Source organism: Erpetoichthys calabaricus, chromosome 5, assembly GCF_900747795.2.
Source record: "Erpetoichthys calabaricus chromosome 5, fErpCal1.3, whole genome shotgun sequence".
Lineage (NCBI taxonomy): Eukaryota > Metazoa > Chordata > Cladistia > Polypteriformes > Polypteridae > Erpetoichthys > Erpetoichthys calabaricus.
In genome coordinates this window covers 158,099,930-158,119,942 of record NC_041398.2, presented here as the reverse complement: position 1 = coordinate 158,119,942, position 20,013 = coordinate 158,099,930, and the positions used below count along the sequence as shown (strand labels likewise).

At 36.3% G+C, this 20,013-nt stretch overlaps 1 protein-coding gene across 2 annotated transcripts in view; it reads left to right on the top strand.

The window, feature by feature from the left end:
• Positions 1 to 20,013, top strand: part of grid2 (glutamate receptor, ionotropic, delta 2) — a 2,355,570-nt gene that overhangs the window by 1,872,579 nt on the left and 462,978 nt on the right. For both annotated transcript variants that reach the window (XM_028802162.2, XM_051927734.1), the window contains exon 7: positions 7,928 to 8,089. In XM_028802162.2, coding sequence (XP_028657995.1) covers positions 7,928 to 8,089 — 162 coding nt within the window. The remainder of the gene's footprint in view (positions 1 to 7,927; positions 8,090 to 20,013) is intronic.

Here is a 20,013-nt window from a genome sequence, read left to right as displayed (position 1 = left end):
AGAAATCACCCCGTAAATGCACACGTTTAATTGCACATGTGTTAATATGTATGCTTACACAGTATTAAACCCACCAAGACATGGAATCATTTAAATCAAGGAGCTGCGCTACCTTCTTCCAGATCGGCCCCAAGGCATTTCACGTGATTACGTAGGAGGCGTGATGACGCGATACGCGACTCCGCCCCCGTCCATTACAGTATATGGACAAAAAAGAGGTTCCAGTTATGACCATTACGCTTTGAATTTCGAAATGAAACCTGCCTAACTTTTGTAAGTAAGCTGTAAGGAATGAGCCTGCCAAATTTCAGCCTTCCACCTACACGGGAAGTTGGAGAATTAGTGATGAGTGAGTGAGTCAGTCAGTCAGTCAGTGAGTCAGTGAGGTCTTTGCCTTTTATTAGTATAGATTATTGTATATAACTTATCCCCACCTTCCCTTCTATATCTATAACTTTAGGAAATTAAATGTAGTAAAAAGACAAGCAGAAGTTAAGTTACACATAAAATAATGTATTATTGATAATATTCATAAATAATAACAATATGCAAAGTACATTTGAATATCGGCAACCATACAACCTGACTAAATGGTGATGTGTAGTTTCAGGCGGCACACAGACTTGTAGTTACCTAAATGTTTCTAGTTAAGGCATCATTGGTGCTCAGCTTTCAGCCACATGTCTGTTCAAAATGGCTGCTGAGCTATGCTCTTCATTGTGTTGTCTTTATCATCACAGGTTAGCAAGAGATACTTCTTCATCATATGTTGGTTGGTAAGAGAGATATTGTGAGGTTAAACACATACATTTATAGATGTTCTGTCCAACCCCTAGAGCCAATAGGACATCATGGTACTTAAAGGCCTCTGAGACAAGCCAATTCCAAACAGCCATACCTCAGACCAATGGGGGAATAGAACATCTTAACACCTGCCCCAAACCATATGTTAAAGTACACCTTAGCCTACTTGCGCGGGGGGTAGAAATGACTTTAGCAAAGAAACACTTGGCAAACTGGTTTAAGACACATCCCCCAAATCCTGTTGTAAAATTCAAACAGACCCATTCCTAAGTGGGGGGGGGGGGGTAAACACTAAATTACATTGCTTTACAACAAATGTTAAATAATGATGGACTTCTATAGCAGTGTAACATATTTGATGTTTTCATAGTGAGAAAAAGAAGCTGTGAGATCTATAGGTGCTTGTTACTGACTAACTGCAATGGTAATGACTCTTTACAGGTAAAGGAAGATGTATTATTGTTGTCTATGAACTACTTTATAGGTACGACACAAAAGAAAAAACAAATGCTTTTCTTTAAGAGTGCATTTTTGAGTTGTATGTTAACTTAAACGTATGAAAAAAAACCACAAAAGCAGAATGCAGAACACAATCGTGATGCCAAAAATATACACTAAATCTTCTCCTTTTACATACGTGGGGCCACCCAATAGCTTCATCACTTTGTGGCCCTGTCTCTTTGGCCTCCACTTTAAGGAAGCATGGTGGATAAACTAAAGCATCCATGATTAACGTAAAAAAATAAATAAAAAAATAAATAAGCACAGTATTAACAAAAGCCATCATATGACATAAATACAAAGCAAAGACAAAACCAATAATATATTCAAAAAACAGCAAAAATATTACATTAAAGAAAACTTTACATGGGCCAGGAACAAAAAATGTCTAAACCATTACACACGAAAGGACAATCCAAGTGCATTCTCCAGACTAAAGAGCCTGTTCTACTTTGACATGCAATAGGAATTAGACATCTTTAAAATTCTCAAAGGCATCAGTAAAACTGATTCATCAAAATTCTTTCAGTTAAATTGTGAATGACTTGGTGCCATCACAAGAAATAAAGGGGAAGAGCATTTGAGACAGAGGACAGGAAGAACTGCATTACACAAAGGTTCATAAGAAAATGGAACAAATTTCCAGATCCATTGTTCATTAAAGCCTGGTAAAGAAAGGTATGTGGAGGAGATATTGGGAAAATTTAGCTGTCAGCTAACCAGACAAGCTAAATTGCAGTTTGCCTATTGGACAAAGGTTGGAGTGGAGGATGCAATTATCTGTATTCTCCACAAGGCTTATTCTCACCTGGACAGCGCTGGCAGCATTGTGACAATTATGTTTTTTGATTTTTCCAGTGCTTTCTGTACCATACAGCCATCCCTGTTAAGGGGTAAGCTCAGAGATATACATATGGATTAGCCGTATGGGGACCTGGATAATGGACTATCTGTCAGGCAGACCACAGTTTGTGAGACTTAAGGAGTGCGTTTCTGATATGAATGTGAGAAACACTGGAGCACCACAGGGAACAGTCCTGTCTCCTTTTCTCTTCATTCTGTACACCTCAGACTGTATTTATAACATATTTCAGAACACAAACATTTTTCTTATATGTTGAACCTATAAAAGTAGTTCATAGACAACAATAATATCTCTTCCTTTACCTTGAGTCATTACTATTGCGATTAGTCAGTCATATGCACATACACATCTCACAGCTTCTTCCCACAGTCAATGTCTCTCACTATGAACACAACAAATCTGTTACATTCTTATTCTGAAATGCTATAGAAGACAGTCAACTTTTCACATTAACGTGTCACTTACAGAAATTCTCACATGGTTCTGCACTTATGGGGTGTATTGATAAGTGGGATGAGACAGAGTATAGGAGAATCAGATGTAGAACATTGTTTTTTGGTGCAAAGAGAATTGTCTGCACCTTAACATCAGCAAAATCAAGGAATTTTGCTGCTCCAAAGAGCCTCTATGTCCAGTCCCTGTTCAGGGAGTGGATGTAGAGGTGTAACACTCCTAGAAGTACTTGAGAGTACACATCAATGATGTGATGGATTGGTCTTGGAACACAGGAGAACTATATAAGAAAGGGCAGAGCAGTCTCTTTTTCCTTAGGAAACTGTTCATTTAGTATTGGAAGTGACATCCTTCACGCCTTCTACAACTCTGTAATGGCCCATGCTGTTATCTACATTGTGGTGTGCTGGGCTGGTAATATTCAAGAGAGGTCAACCAAATTAAAAGCTTATTAAATGGGCAAAATTATTTAGTAAAAGTGTGTCAAGAAACACTACTGGGCTCATATACCAACAGCAATACACCTATATAATGCCTCACTGTGACTGTGACTGTGACTGCGAAGTCAGATGTGTTCTTCCTTTTTAAAATTTTCTTCCTCTTTAGTTATTCTAGTGTGTGTTCAGACCATAGTGTGTGTATATATATCTAATATAAGCACATAGGATCATTTATTTCCCTGAGTTGAGCTGAGAAAATGATCTCATTGACAATTAAGGTACAGTGAATGTTCTGGAAAAATATATGTATTGGTACATAGACCACTGGTGAATCAATTTCAGCACTAATGAAAGATAAGTTGGACAACCAGTTGGACAATACAAACTTGTTTGAAGACTTTTCATATGCATTTTTCAGAGAAGATTGTGCTTCTGTATTATACTAGAGTTAAATGAGAAACATTTCCATAGTGTACAGTATAATATACTGTCTATATAGACGGAAAAAAAAGCATTTAGTATGCGACCTCATGAGAAACCCTTCACCAAAACACAAGAAGCATAATGTGGATGGGTGCAGACTTGACATAAGCTGAATAAGAATCACTTTTTTATCTATGAGAAATCTTTTCAGAATTAAACAGCTGCTGTTCTTTTTCATTTGTATGATGTTTTAGATAACAGTGCAACTTACAGATTAATTTCACAAGACACTAAACTTTGTGAATCAATAAGCAGATTCCAAACCATGATAAATTTAAACTAGAATGAACACACTTCACACTCTTTGACTTACAGAAAGTTAAATAAGAGTAAGTGCCTTTACATTTAAGAGAATGAATGTGATGTCTGGGTTGCCCACAGCTGGAAATTTCCTCTCCTTTGTAGTTATGAACTGAGGATGGACTAATGCAATGAGGACCCAAATAAACAAAGGTTAGTGCATTGTGCAAATATATTTAAACAACCAATGTCCAGATCAAATAAATGCAGTGCAGTGCAAGTTCTTTATAAATGAATAAAATAATCCATAAAACACAGTATATCCACCAGTGGGAGTAAAGTCAGGCAAAAAATAATCCACAGGATAAAAAAAACAGGAATAAAACAAGTTAAAGCATAAGTTCTTCTTTTTCTCCTGTCTAAGCCTTGGTGCCTCTCTACATCTTCTAAGTCCCAGCTAACCCATCAGGTATTCTCAGCCAGGAGGCACTGCCAAGTGGTGTCAACCTTTTAACACTGGCTTGCACTCCTTCCACCTCAGCCAGTCACCGCCGACGCATCCCAAGCCCGGCTCCACTGTACCACCGACATCACTCACTGAAGTCCACAGTCATTCCTGCTCTGGAATGTTCAGCGGAAGCGACCTAACACCATAATTAGTATTCCCTTTGCTCACTGCAGCATTACCTCTCAACTGCCAAGCTTTCTGTCCATCACACTGGCTTGCTCTTATCTTTTCTCCCTCTCTCTCTCTCGCCAACAAAGGCTACTCTCTGATTTTTCTTGTTGACTGTTATTCTCGGATCCTTCTTGATTTCTCCTCTTTTGCTCTCCTTTGCTTTCATCAGGGTCTCTTTAGGCTCCCAAGGTACAGGTTCCTTAATTAAGACCAAATTGAGCTGATCGGAATGCACATTAACAAGCAATTAGCTTGCCTCCGCATCAAACACCCTGTGTCCACACAGCTCCAACCTACAATCTCAGAGCTTGAGCTGTACTATTTTTGTTTTAAAACTTGCACTGCCACAGACCCTACACTCACTTCACCATAATGAATAGCAACAAATAGGGCATTCTAACTTTACACAAATATAACAAATACAAAAGGAAATAACTAATTGTATGATTCAGCAGCAAAATATGACCCTTTGTTCACTTAACTGCATTTATATTGGTATATGTGTACCATATGAGATCATAATGAATTCATGCTAAAGCTCCTTTGACCACATAAGCTTTACCTTTGCTTTATTTTCACTTGACATATTGTACCTGAGGGCTTAGAATTCAATAATATTTTACATTTTTGTGTTGCTTTATTTGATTAACATCCAAAAAGGCAAGATATTCTCTTAAATGAATTGACTAACAACAGGAATTTAATTTTGAATTTTAAGCAATTGTCCCCGTTCTTTCTTAAAGTATGCATTTATCAGCTACATATGAGGAAAATATGAAATGTCTGTTATAGTGATTTAAAAAAAAGGCCAAAAAGTGTTAACCATACATACTGTGCACTTTCTTTGGATAAATGAAAATGTCTTTGTAGTGCTCAGTTGTTTGCTAACTTACAGTGATGGTGCAGAAATTACCCTGTTTCACCTATGATAATAATCACAGCTAATATGTTTATTAAACTTGAGCTTGTTAAATTAAACATTGTATTTGACCTTTTCTGTGTTGACAGGACGGCTCAACACAAAAGTTGACCTTAGCTGTTGCCAAAAATTCAGTTATATTTACGAACCCACATTGAATTTAACTCACAGCTGCTGTATAAGCAACTTAGTATAGACAAATAGGTAATACCCAACACTGTAGCTGCATTATCTCTCTTTTCTTCTTCCACATTGCTGTTACTTTGTTAGGGGTTAGCTGTCCTGAGTAATCTTTTACTTATAAGTAATCTTTTTACTTATTTTCTACACCCTGTCCAAGTACCTCATCTTCATATCCCTCCCTGCAGAGGTCCATCTTGAGCCTTTGGCTGTGTTCACGTGCTATTGGACAGCTGGGAAATGTTTTTTAGTCAGAATTTTGGAGAAAATAATGCTACCCAAATTCTCAAAGTTGTGATTAATGATGATCTTTCAATTCAATCAATAATATAAAATTCAAAAAATAACCTGGTCACCCAGAAAGTTTTGCGATTAAATTGTAGTTTTAGTGCCTCAATACACTTTTAATGCATTAACTTTCTCTTTATATTCATTAAAATTAAGTTTATTTTAAATGCATTTTGTGCAGACCAAATAGTAAACGAACAACAATTCTTGTGTTTCTGCTAAATGTTTGACCAGAAATTCACCCTGAACACAACAAAGTGGGAATGTGAGATATCACAACAGGGAACTCTGAAAACTCCAATATCACATCAGTGTAGTAGCTGTGACATGCCATTTCCAGATTATGTGAATCATCTCTGCCTTTTTATCACATGACTGTACCATCTTAATCTATGTTCTCTAATTTGTCTCTAATTTTTATCACTTTTTTCTCTAACCTTTTCATTCATCAGACTAACTCTTATTCAGACATCCAAACTTCACCTTATTCTCAGTTCCTGTGGTATCAATCCTTTTCTGCTGTGTGATACAACTCTAGTTGCCAACAAGCTCAGAGGGCTGTACAATAACAAATCAACATATTTCTTTGAAAAGAACACTAAATTTTAGAATTATTCATAAAATAGAACTGTGTTCGTTTAATAAATAAAAATGCCCTATACAATTTACTTAAACAGCTTTCTAAATAAAATTGTTAACTTTTCATATAATAAATGCTTATATTCATTACACCGCACATTATACCTGCACAACTGTGGCTGTGATGAATAAAACTGTTAAATCTTGAATCTTTTGATGTTGAGTTTTCTGATGTTGCGTCAAGATTCAGTCTTTATAGTCAGAAGACAGGTGTGAGGCATACAATCACAGACATCTCCCACCATTTCCTCCATGCTGCCTTTATTTTCTTACTTCCACTTCACACTATTACCTTCTCAGCATATATCTGTTATACATGTAAAGTATGTGCATTTAAAACATTATTATGGCTGGATAGTAATCCATAACTACCCTTTAACCATGGAAGTAAGCCGATTTTAAAGTCATTTTTTTGATTTGCTGTATTTACTTGGTGATAATATTTCCTCTGTACCATTTGTATTATGTGAATTTCCTCCTTGGGATTAATAAAGTATCTATCTATCTATCTATCTATCTATCTATCTATCTATCTATCTATCTATCTATCTATCTATCTATCTATCTATCTATCTATCTATCTAGTGTTTTTTGGCAATTTTAATAATTTCCACATAATAATATACCCTTAATCTCGAACGTGGGGGAAAAGGGTTAATACTTTTAAATGAATGAATAAACAAGTAGCCTGTAGTCATACCATTTGCAACATAAATGAATAAAAAATATTGATTTTTTGCGTATTGGTTCTGAAATAATGAGTAAATTAGTTATTCTTAAAATATATCCTCAGAATGTATGTTTTCCTTTTTCACTGTGCTATCAGGGGATGAAAGATTTTAAAATACCAAAACTCTGTCTAATGCACAATTATTGATTACATTATTTGCAGTTAGCATTTTATTTTGTTAATGATTTAAAATAATCAAATTATTGTTATTATTAGAGTAAATGATTATTAATAATGTTATGATTATTTAAGTAAAGTACAACTGTAACAGTGATTTCATACAATAAATACTGAATCTTATGTAAAGCTCAGTAAAATGTCAGAAATATTGTAGTGGATGCAGCATTTTCAGCTGTGTGAAGCCCTTGATGAGCTGATCCCTTTTTGTGTATTAAGTATATAGTAGTTCAATACTGCCATCAATGGATGGCATTACAAACTATATATCTGTTCTAGAAGAGTGTTTACAGAGACAATGTTTGTATAAATTATATAGAAATCTTTTGCGAGTTTTATTAGTTGCGGAATTAGGATATTTCCCACCAGATATATATTTTGAATATTAAATATTTTAGCTTAAGCTGCACCAAAGCTGGTAAGGTTTCTAAATAGCAAACTGAGAATGTAGCCCGTGTTACAGTTTTTAAAGTAATTTAGCTTTGGCACCTAATCTTGTTCTTTTTTTTTCTTATGTGATTATTTGTAGATTACTAATCGTTACATCTATGACACTGTACTATTACTGGCAAATGCTTTTCATAAAAAGCTGGAAGATCGAAAATGGCACAGTATGGCAAGCTTAACATGCATTCGTAAGAATTCAAAGCCATGGCAGGGTGGACGATCAATGTTAGAAACAGTAAAAAAGGTATGTACACCTTTTATGCATTATTTATTTCAACTTTTAGTATTAATTTGTATATGTCCTTTGATCAAACACGTGTTAGTTTTTGGAAAATATAGTGCAATGGCTGAATAGTTTTCCCCAACTGTAACATTAAAAGTTCACAATATATATTGATGTTAAAAAAAATCTTTTCCTTGGTTGCAGGTTACCATATCAATCTATATAATCTAGATTTTAAAATATTTTGTTCACAAGTTATGAATATCAATCTTGTCATAAGTAAGTTAAACAGAATATGTCTCATATGTATTACACAATAGCATTTATATTTGTCTTATGTTTCCTGCTTAATTTTAAAATGTGTTTCTCTGGCAGAGTTAGACAAGTTTAGATTTTAAAGAATCAAGATGACAAAGTTTTGGCAGTATTTAAGAATGATGAGGATAGGGTAACTACCTTACGTTAGATTTATGAGATAAGAGAATGCAGTAAAAGAGAAGGGGAGGGGTGGGAAAGGATAAAGCAGGCAGTGTATGTGATATTTACAAGTAATGTTCACAGAACTTTAAGTAAGTAGTGACTAAAAAGGAGAGAACAATATACAGGACTGGATTTGTTGCATTTTTATCCTGGACTGTTGATCATGTTTGATTATTAAACAAAAACATTCCACCTCGACTACTGCACCTACACTTTAGTTTCTTTTATATATAACATATTAAGAAGACAAAACAGCAAATAAATTATTGTTCAATCTAGTTAAGTGAAATGCTAAATACAATACAATATGTCATCAAGACAACCTGAAGCAGCATGGGAGTAGTTTAGGTAGTCATATGAAGTTTATTCCACAGTTTTGGAGCAAATAACTGAAACATGTCACTCCTTATATATATATGGAAGGATTAAAATTGAATTTTAAGCAGGTTTCCTGTTCTGCAATGTATAAACATTTTTGATATTTATAATGATCTGTAATTGTTGAAACTTAATTTGAAAATTTTATAGAAGAGGACATTGACAGAGATTTCTTTAAGGAATGAAAATGCATTGTTTTCTTTACATTAATAGACAAATTATTCAACCAAAATCAATCATGCAATAAACCAATATTGAAGGAACGTTTTGAGTTAATAACATCTACATTTTGATCAGAGATAAAAACAAATGTACAACATATACAACATATAAAAGACAATTAAAGTATTTACAAACAGATGAAAGATCAACTATATAAAAAAAGAAAAGTACGTGACCCAAAATACTTCTGTGCGGTATCTCAATATTACACACAGAAAGAGAATTTGTAACTTGAACAATTTTAACCACCTGAGTTCTGTTTCACAGATATGAAGAAAAACATTTTTACAGCAAAAAAGTAGAGAGGAAAGGAACTTAATTTAAGCTTTACAAAAGATTTACGAAAATCAACAAATATAGCTCTAGTTATATGACTGTTATCAAGAGAAGTGGAAATCTCTTCAGACATAGTAGATTAAATTTATCATAAATCGTATTGAAATTAATTAAGGAGCTTACTGTGCTGCAGATGTTCAGTTAACTGATTAGCATGAATTTTTTGAACAACTTAGACAAAACTGGGAGACTAGAAATAGGTCTATAATTTGAAACAATGGTTATATTCTCTGTTTTAAAAATGGGAATAATCTGAGCAGTTTTCCAAAAAGAGAGAAACATAGCAAATCTAATGCAAAGATTAATAAGTTAGTGAAACAAAGGAGTTAAATAATCTGCATTTGTTTTCACGAACTGCACATTTAGTCCATAAATATCACAAGAGTAAAAATTCTTCAATGAACTCAGTATATCCCTTAACTAATTCTGAGTAATTAAAGTGTATGTTATGTTAAGTGTATGTTATAAAACTTAAGAATTAGAAGACAACTGACAAATTTGATTCTGAAAGTACATTTGTTTAGCTTTACATTTATTTCTGATCACTGTACATTCTGCTCTACTCTCAGAAAATTGTAAAAATCTAAATATTTTGAAAGGGTAAACTTTCTACTTTAGTAATTTGAAAATATCAACATTTGTCCATTGCATACTATACTGGTGAACTTGCACTTTATTTCCTTTAATGTAATTATTTCATATGGTTCCTATGATGAAATTGAGTAAGAATTTATTCTTGTCAAAAGTTAATTCTTGGCTCCAGTCAATATGTCTTACTTCTGAACTAAACTTATTTAATTTAGAATTTGGAATTTTATCAACCAAATATTAATTATGCCTTTTACATGGCTTTAAAACGTTTCTTACAGTACAAAGAAGCAAATAATCTGATATTGCTGTGTGAATAACTCCAGATAGTCCATATTTAGAAAGCTGTTTTTAAAATATAAGGTCTGTTAGTGAACCGCAGGTACTACATATCTACAGTAGTATGTTAATTAATTTGACCAATACCAAGCCTCATTATTATATTTTGAAGTGTTTCTGATTAAACATTCCAATTACAATTCATATCACCCAATATAACAAAGTCCTTTGTTTTCACAGATTTCATGACATTAAAAACCTAGATAGATAGATACTTTGTTTTATTAACATTTGGATTCTTATACATAGTAATAACTGCTATTGTATGTTCACTTGAAAAATATGCAAGCAACTACAAACTTTCAAAAGTTGACTTAACTTGCTCTATTGTCTGTGTGTGTATATGTTTGAGACATGTAAAATGCAACTCCTCCTCTCTGTTTGTCACTGCAGCTATTTCGATAAAAGTGATAACTTTAAATACATAAGACAGAGTCCAGACTACAGGATGCTAGCCATGACTCAGAAACTTCCAAAATATGTACATTTGTAGTCTTACTACGAAGCTTAATTTAAACAGTTTATCAAGCTAAACTAGTTTTAAATTGCAGATCTTTAATCCTTTAAATTTACTTGACTGAAGTGAAGTGGATGGGCTTTTTCTCAAACATACTAATCTTAAACACCACCGATTAGATATGTGGTTATATAAACCCTTAGAAACAAATGCAGACATATTTTAGTTTTAGGAGATAAATGAATAGGTAAATCGAGAGAACTATTCAAAATATGCTTAGTGCTTAAAAAACATATGCCACTGATGTAACAAATTTATTCAGGGTAAATATATATACTTTCACTGCCTAGATCTTTGATATAAATATAATCTATATTGTGAAATAAGTATAATGCTTGATATAAATATAATAAATAATAATAGCTAAATATAATCCTAAAACATACCACAAAAGGAGTATAAAAACATTTAAGGAAGGTCCAGGAATAAGTTCTGATAGTTGAGGATCTGTAAAAGTTTAGTGATTGCTGATGTAACAGTGCTTTTTTTTCCACATCGTTGACAGAAAATAAGCAGGTAGCCAGCATCAGAATGCAGTTTTCTCTGTTTGTTTTTTTTCCAGTGTACTAGTTTTACAGATGTGTTTTACTTTTTCAGTTTGCACCAGAGCTTGGTACCCTGAAATCACCTCTCTTAAAAAATTTAATTGATTCCTGATCCTTTCGCTGATGGAAAACACATCAATAGTGATATGGGCAACATATATCCTTGTCTGATGGTAACCAAGCCAATGATGTCCTCCTTGCTATATTATTTCAGTATATTTCAAATTCCCAAACACTTTAAATAACTAACGTTGCAGAACAAACAAATTTCCTTAAAATGACTGAGCTAATCTTAACCTTTTATACATAATCACCTGAGTACTTTATGATTATTTCACTGGCATCAGTTTGTTTTTTGTATGGCTGTTGTGACTTTGACGTGCTTAACCCAAAACGTTTTTGGCTTTGTTTACACATTAGCAGACCTGGAAATTATATTAGGTCTTAACTGTTCAATTGTTGGGTTCACTTACCAATAAAGCAGTTACCATAGGTAACACATACAGTATATGGGTTATGGTTTAATCAAATACCTAACTCTCTGAACCTATTTAATGCAGCACAATGGATTAATACAGCTTGTTCTAGTAGCATCCATTTTGCAAAATGCATTTATGTCCATTAAAACAATAGCATATGAATTATACACATAAACAAAAACATTAAAATTACCATCTGAACTTTTTTTCCTACATTCATTTAGACAGTTAGGATAATAAAGCCATTGCTGGATTTTCTAATTTTATTTAAATTTGAATAAATACTGATAATTGATAAAGTAATCAAGAGTATTAAGTTAAATGTGAGAACTGTTTGAGTATTATATTTAAAAAAGCTATTACAGAAATAAAAATTTATAGTGCATAACTAGCACAACTAGTACAATTGTTGTCCTGAACTGCGAGGTAAATGTTGCCACTTTCAGGACTTTTGTAGAAGCCATGGCATTTTACATTTTAGCTACTCAATACATGATGTGTTATTTACTTTAATTTTATCTGTTTTTCTGCTTCAAGCTAACTGCACAGTTATATGCACCTTTTATTTTTACTGAAAAGATTTCCCTGTGAATATGTGTCTCTAACAAATTGGAGCTTTACATTTTTTGCCCATTATGTGTGAATACTATATTTCTAAACAATTCAGCATATAATAATAATAACACCCATCCATCCATCCATTATTCAACCTGCTATATCCTAACTACAGGGTCACGGGGGTCTGCTGGAGCCAATCCCAGCCAACACAGGGCGCAAGGCTGGAACCAATCCCGGGCAGGGTACCAACCCACCGCAGTCCATACATCCAATAATTTTCTTAACCTGCTCACAACATATAACCATTTTACAATGGACACCAAAGGTAAAACAAAAAAAGAAAGACAATGCCTGAGAAAGCAAAGATTAGGCCAAAAAAAAAAAATGGCACTGGAGGAGAATGCAGCGTAATATACAAAAATATCACATTTATTTAGAATAGGTGAGAAATGTTGCCACCTGTTAACTTTACAAAACTGCATTGGTTCACAATATCAGAAGCACTATTAACTGAATTAACTACAGTATGAAATGAGTTTAACATACTGTTTCTAACTGACATTGATGATTCACATGACAACGTCAGCTCACTAAATAATTTAGTAACCAACAAGAGTAGTTGTAACTTAGTGGTACTACCTAAATTTCATAGCTGTCTTTTGGCTTTAAAATTTAAGCTATGTGTAGCCTATTAATAATAAGAAAATGTTTAGTAAATGTAAGTTTCAAATAGTAAACAACCGAAATGCAACCTGCTATGAATGCCCAAGGAGAACAAAACACGTCCATGAGTGTCAGTTCTGTTCCGACTAGCAGACACGGTGAGTCAGTCCAGTAATGGTAATTAGGGTAGGGGCATGAGGTAGTAAAGAGAGGACAGCAACAGGTATTTGCAACATTGTAGTGTTGTAGTGTGATGATAGGATGTAGATTTGTGGCTGTTTTTCAGTAGTACAGAAAACTATATAACCTGTTATTATATCCATATAACAAGAATATATATTATTATGACTGCAGGATATGAAGAAATTACCTGTGTAAGGACTTGCAATAGTATATTATAACTCTGCTGGCATCATGCATTATCCAGCCATCCATCCATTATCCAACCCGCTATATCCCAACACAGGGTCACGGGGGTCTGCTGGAGCCAATCCCAGTCAACAAAGGGCGCAAGGCAGGAACCAATCCCGGGAAGGGTGTCAACCCACCACAGCATCATGCAATATGTATTGCAAAATTATAATTAGCTATGGAAATTTTAGTACACACTACATTGTAGTAGTCCTATTATTTAGTTAATTTCTTTGTTTTATAAGATGAGACTGGCCCTGTGGTAAAGAAGGAAGTTAGTTCAATTGCAGTATACATGCCAGAGACAAGAGAGGGTTGTATATGACAGAGGTAACAACAGCTAAGGAGAATAAAAAAGTGATACTCTGTAATTTGGAAGGGATGCAGAGATGGTTACTACAAGCTTTGGTTACTTTGCACATCACCAATCCAAAAAATGTGATCTGTTTCTCTGCAATCACCTCTAACAATCCTCAGAGAGAGCATGTTGTTAATGTGGTAATAGTGATTGGAAAGCATGGCCTTAGCTAATATCAAGGGTACAAAGCTTAAGCTACCTGTACTCTGCAATAACATAACGTTTGAGCAAGACAACTTGTTGCTCCAGCATTTACATGAGTGCACTGCAAAGAGCAAGAGACAGATGAAGGTTGTATGTCTCTCTTCTTTTGTCAGAGTGGGGGTGGACAGATCTGTATCATGTCACTCAAAAGCTGAAAGACAATCTCACTCTGCACCTGGCCAGAGCATATCACTTAAGTGAAAAATCAATAATTTTCTTCCTCCTCAATGTCATGAATTATAGTTAAGACTCTCAATTTTACTTTTTTTTTGTTTATCTGTTTTAAAGCTTTTTTATTTTAATTAATTGGCATAATGTTCATCTCTACTGCTACGCCACCGTGTCCACACATTTAATTATTAACAGTATACATTATTTAAATGAAGTTAAAAATGTATCTGTATAATGTAATATACATACTTTAATGCATTTCATCTTAAAAATGATATCAAGAGCTCCAAGAAGATAGTTCTTGGAAATCTAAATCAACTTAGATTCCAGTCATCGTCATCTGTAAATATGAAGTCTCTTGTATTGAACTGAATTGAATTCCTTTATTGTTATTGTATGGTACAATGAGATTCAATATGCAAATCCACCATAAACTTGTTTTCCTATAAAATGATAAAACAATAATAATAATATGATAAAAAAATGAAAAATATACAATATGAAAGCAGAAGTATAATATACATGTACATATTGTGCAGATAGTGCAAATGGTTCATAAAGTGGCCCAGGTTGTGCAATATTACAACTGCAGTGCACGTTTACAGTGAGGTAATTTGTAATTCTAGGTACAAATAGTTCTACCAGGAGCACTTGATAGACTGATTGAGTGCATTTATAGCTCTTGGGATGAAACGGTTTCTGAACCTCAAGGTTTGTGCAGGAAAGGCAATGAATCATTTGCCAAGTGGGAGAAGTTTAAATAGACTGTGTGTATAGCTGAGGCAGCGTGTGCTATAAATGTTCTCCAGGGTAAATGCTGTACAGTGATCCCTCGCTATATCGCGCTTCGCCTTTCGCAGCTTCACTCTATCGCGCATTTTATATGTAAGCATATTTAAATATATATCACAGATTTTTTCTGGTTCGTGGATTTCTGAGGACAATGGGTCTTTTAATTTCTGGTACATGCTTCCTCAGTTGGTTTGCCCAGTTGATTTCTACAAGGGACGCTATTGGCAGATGGCTGAGAAGCTACCCAACTTACTTTCTCTCTCTCTCTCTTGCGCTTACTTTCTCTGATCCTGACGTAGGGGGTGTGAGCAGGGGGGCTGTTCGCACACCTAGACGATACGGACGCTCGTCTAAAAATGCTGAAAGATTATCTTCACGTTGCTACCTTCTGTGCAGCTGCTTAGTGAAGCGACATGCTGCACGGTGCTTTGCATACTTAAAAGCTCAAAGGGCACGTATTGATTTTTGACTTTGTTTTTCTCTGTCTCTCTCTCTCTCTCTCTCCCTGCTCCTGACGGAGGGGGTGTGAGCTGCCGCCTTCAACAGCTTTGTACCGGCGGTGCTTCGCATACTTAAAAGCCAAACAGCCCTATTGATTTGTTTGCTTTCCTCTCTGTTTCCTTTGAAGAGGAAGATATGTTTGCATTCTTTTAATTGTGAGACAGAACTGTCATCTCTGTCTTGTCATGGAGCACAGTTTAAACTTTTGAAAAAGAGACAAATGTTTGTTTGCAGTGTTTGAATAACGTTCATGTCTCTCTACAACCTCCTGTGTTTCTGCGCAAATCTGTGACCCAAACATGACAATATACAAATAACCATATAAACATATGGTTTCTACTTCGTGGATTTTCTTATTTCGCGGGTGGCTCTGGAACGCAACCCCCGCGATGGAGGAGGGATTAATGTATCCTGATAATCCTCTGTGCTCTCGACACAGCCCACCATAGAGCTTTCCAATCAGCTGCTGTACAGCTGTGATTCCACAATCAGAAACAGTGGGTTAAAATACTCTGAGTGGTGCACTGAGAGTAACGACGCTAAAGCAGCTACGGTATTTCAAATAGTTTGGCCATTCCGCAGACCATTATATTGTTACAGGTTGATTACAATCAGATGCTTTAAATTAATTAATTAATTTCAGTGTATTTGATAAACTCAGGGAAGTTAATCTAAAAAAGAATGGGAAACCACACAGGAACAGTAGCATTGCTTTGAAGCTGGGTGCTACGAGTTTGCCAAACTGAGTGGAAACTTGAATTACATACAGGATAAGGCTGGTGTGAGAATGTGCGTAGCTTTATTGCAAGTTTAGTTTTTATACATCTCAAAGTGAAACAGGTGATCGCAACTGATTGTGCGTACACATTGTTTATATATGAGGCCCCTGGTGTTCTGTTGTAGCAGTTTCTGGCTGAGGAACATCTCAGATTTTTCAGCACTGTCTACAGCACCAAGTCCTGTGTCAAAAGCATTGGTCTGAAGAATAAAAGGAGAGGAAAAATTAGGAGTTTTCAACACAGGTGCTGACATAAGGGCCTGTTTTAAGTCACAAAATACAGCGTCAGCCTTATCATCCCATACTACGTTATAAGAAGCTTGTTTCTTTGTCAAATCAGACTAGAGTGCCAGTCTTTTGGGAAACAGAGGAAAAAACAGGCGGTAGTAGTTTGCCAGTTCAAAAAAGGCTAGGACCTGCCTCTTGTTTATAGGATGGGGCCATTTCCAAGTGGCATTAGCTTTTGAGCACTGTGGTTTAACCGTCCCCCCGCCCATCAGATAGCCTAAAAATTTTTAGTCTCAGATAATCCAAAAAAACATTTCTTGGAGTTTATTTTAAGGGTGTCAGGAGGACAGCTTTTACCTGGAGCAAGTGATCCTTTCATGTGTCGAAATAGATGACAATGTCATCCAGGTAGGTGGCACAATAGGCACTGTGGGACCATAGCACTCTATCCACCAGACATTGGAATGTTGCTGGAGCCCCATGTAGACCAAATGGGAGGACCCTATAGTGCAAGTGCCTGCTAGGGGTGCTAAATGCAGTTTTTTCCTTTGCAGAATTCATTAAGGGAATTTTTGCCAGTACCCTTTTGTCATGTTTAGAGTGGTCAGATATTGAGCATTACCTAGCCACTCATAGAGCTTGTCTACTCAGGGCATCATATATGCATCAAACTCAGAGACCTGATTAAGACATCGGAAGTCATTACAGAACCTCCAACTCCCATCAGGCTTAGAGTCCAAGACGATACAGCAGGACCATGTGCTGTGGCTTTCTTCAGTTATGCCCAGTCCCAACATACGTATGAGCTCTAATTCTACTTCTGCTCTCTTTGTCTCAAGAAATCGATAAGAACGTTCATGGATCATTATACCCAGAAAAGTGATTATTTCATGTTCAATCAGTGAGGTTGGACTTGGTTGTTCGCTCACTATCTCAGGAACAGACAAGATCACTGTTTCCAGTTTCCATCGTTGATGGGCAGTCCAACCAAGATTGAGGAGGTGTTTTTGAATGAAGAGATAACGGGGCTGCCCGTAGGAGGGAACTGCATCACTATCCTTCCATGGTTTGAGCAGGTTGACGTGATATACCCAGTTGTTCGGCCAATGATTTGATTGTTTTACCAAATAATCAATGAGTCCCTTCCTTTTCTTAATTTTGCATGGGCCTTGCCAATGCAGCAATCATGTGGAATGAGAGGTAGGAACTAGGACCATGACACGATCCCTCAGGAGAAACTCCCAGAGGCTTGTGTTTCTGTTGCAGTGTCAGACCTGCACTGATTGAGCTGTCCATATGAGCTTTTAGAATAGGTTGAATTTTATCAAATCTATCACATAACTACACAATATATTCCAAAATGTTGACAGAGGCGAGGGCCTCTTCCTCCAGTCCTTTAAAGATATCCAATATGCCCCAGAGTTGTCGCCCATATAATAGTTCGAAAGGGGAAAATCCAGTCGACTTGGGGAACTTCCCGATAGGCGAAAAGAATGAGGGGAAGTAATTAGTCCCAACTTCTTCTCTCCTCACTGTCCACCTTACATAACATCTGTTTAAGCATTTGATTAAACCCCTCTACCAATCCATCAGTTTGGGAATGGTAGAAAGAAGTTCTTAGATGTTTTATCCAGAGTAAATTAGCTACCACCCTGAACATCTCCAAGGTAAAGGGAGTCTTCTGGTCAGTTAAGACGTCTTTGGGGATCCCAACTCATGCAAAGACCCATACTAACTCCCGTGCAATGTTTTTTGATGTAGCTGTGTGCAAGGGAACAGCCTCAGGGGTATCGGATAGCATAATCTGTGATGACTAAAATATATTTATGTCCTCAGTCAGAGGGTTCTAAAGGACCTACGAGGTCAATGCCAATCTGTTCAAACGGGACATCGATTAGGAGGAGAGGAAATAAAGGAGCTCAGTCCCTCCTGGGCATCTGCCGTAACTGACTCTCCGAACAGGAAGTATAGAAATGACGGACATCCTCATTTATTCCTGACCAGTAAAACCAGAGTTTAATTCACTCCATGTCTTGTCAGCGCCTAAGAGATGGGTATTGCTAGTTCACAAACCTGCCACCAGTAAATTCATGGGACTAGCAAAAGTGACCTCATCTCATTCTCATGTTCCACTACCCAATATAATAAGTTGTTTTGTAAAACAAAGAGGGGTCCTTATGGCATGGAAAAATGTGTGCACTGGCTGTCAACTATAATGACTGCATTTATTGCAAATTTCAGTGAATCATCATTCCACTGTTCCCTTTTAAAGGAGGATGGTGTGGCTCTAAATTGAAAATGTAAAGAGCTCAATGGGTCTCTATGACTTCAATGGGCGGAGTTTCAACCCCTGAGTTGCTTCCAGGTCAAATGTAGGGATTTCCACTACTTCACACTGAGTAGCAACATGAGACCTTGTTGTTGGTAATAAACACGGAGTGAGGTCGGCTGAGTTTGGGTCTTTCCCATCCATCACTAGGCCCAGTTTATCTAAAGGAGTTGCTTTATTCATACCGCTTTTACTATTAGACTAGTTCTACCCTAAGATGACAGGAAATGGTGGGCTATGTAGAACGGGCCACTGTTAGTTTTTTCAAGGCGCCCTCATAACTAATCATACAGGGGGTGGACCTATACCATCGAGTTTCGCTATGTATATAGGTTAGACTGGTCTTGCCTTTCAACCATTGTTGTGGAAGAATTAATCAGCGAGCAACAATGGAAATATTACTCCCAGAATCAAACATGGCAGTTACCCGATTCCCATTTACCAATACTACTCCTGTATGAGGAAGAGATAAAGAGTTAGTTAGAGCACAGTACCTTTTTCCCTTGATCAAGGTACAGTCTATCGTCTCACTCAGTTGGGGGAAGGCAGAGACAATATGTCCAACCTCCCCACACTTGAAACAGCGGGGAATGTTGGATTATTTCTCTTGGGGTTTTTGCTGCTGGCTCTGTGGTCCGGTGGGCTCAGAAGGGTCAACACATCCCTGTCAGGATAACTGAGCAGACCGTTCACAGCTCTCCGATTTACAGACCGCTTGGTGCTGCTTTATTGCCTCATTTAAGGCCTACACATTTTTATATGTAGTTTGCAGACCTGCAGGGTGTTGTAGTCGGGGAAGGCATTAACAAGGGTTTCATAGGCTAGTTGCTATACTATTTGCCTGGCATCATTTATGTTTGGCCGTAGCCAGTGCCCTGTCTTCCCCCATATTTTGAAGGCTTGCGACCTGGTTGGCCACTCAGGGTCGAATTTCCAGAGGCGCCATTCTATTGCCTGCTGTTTTGCTGTGATGCCATAGCATTTGAGAACCTCGGCCTTGAGGATGTTGGTATTAGCAGCCTGCTCCTCAGGGAGGTAATAATAAGCCCTCTGCGCATCTCCTTTCAG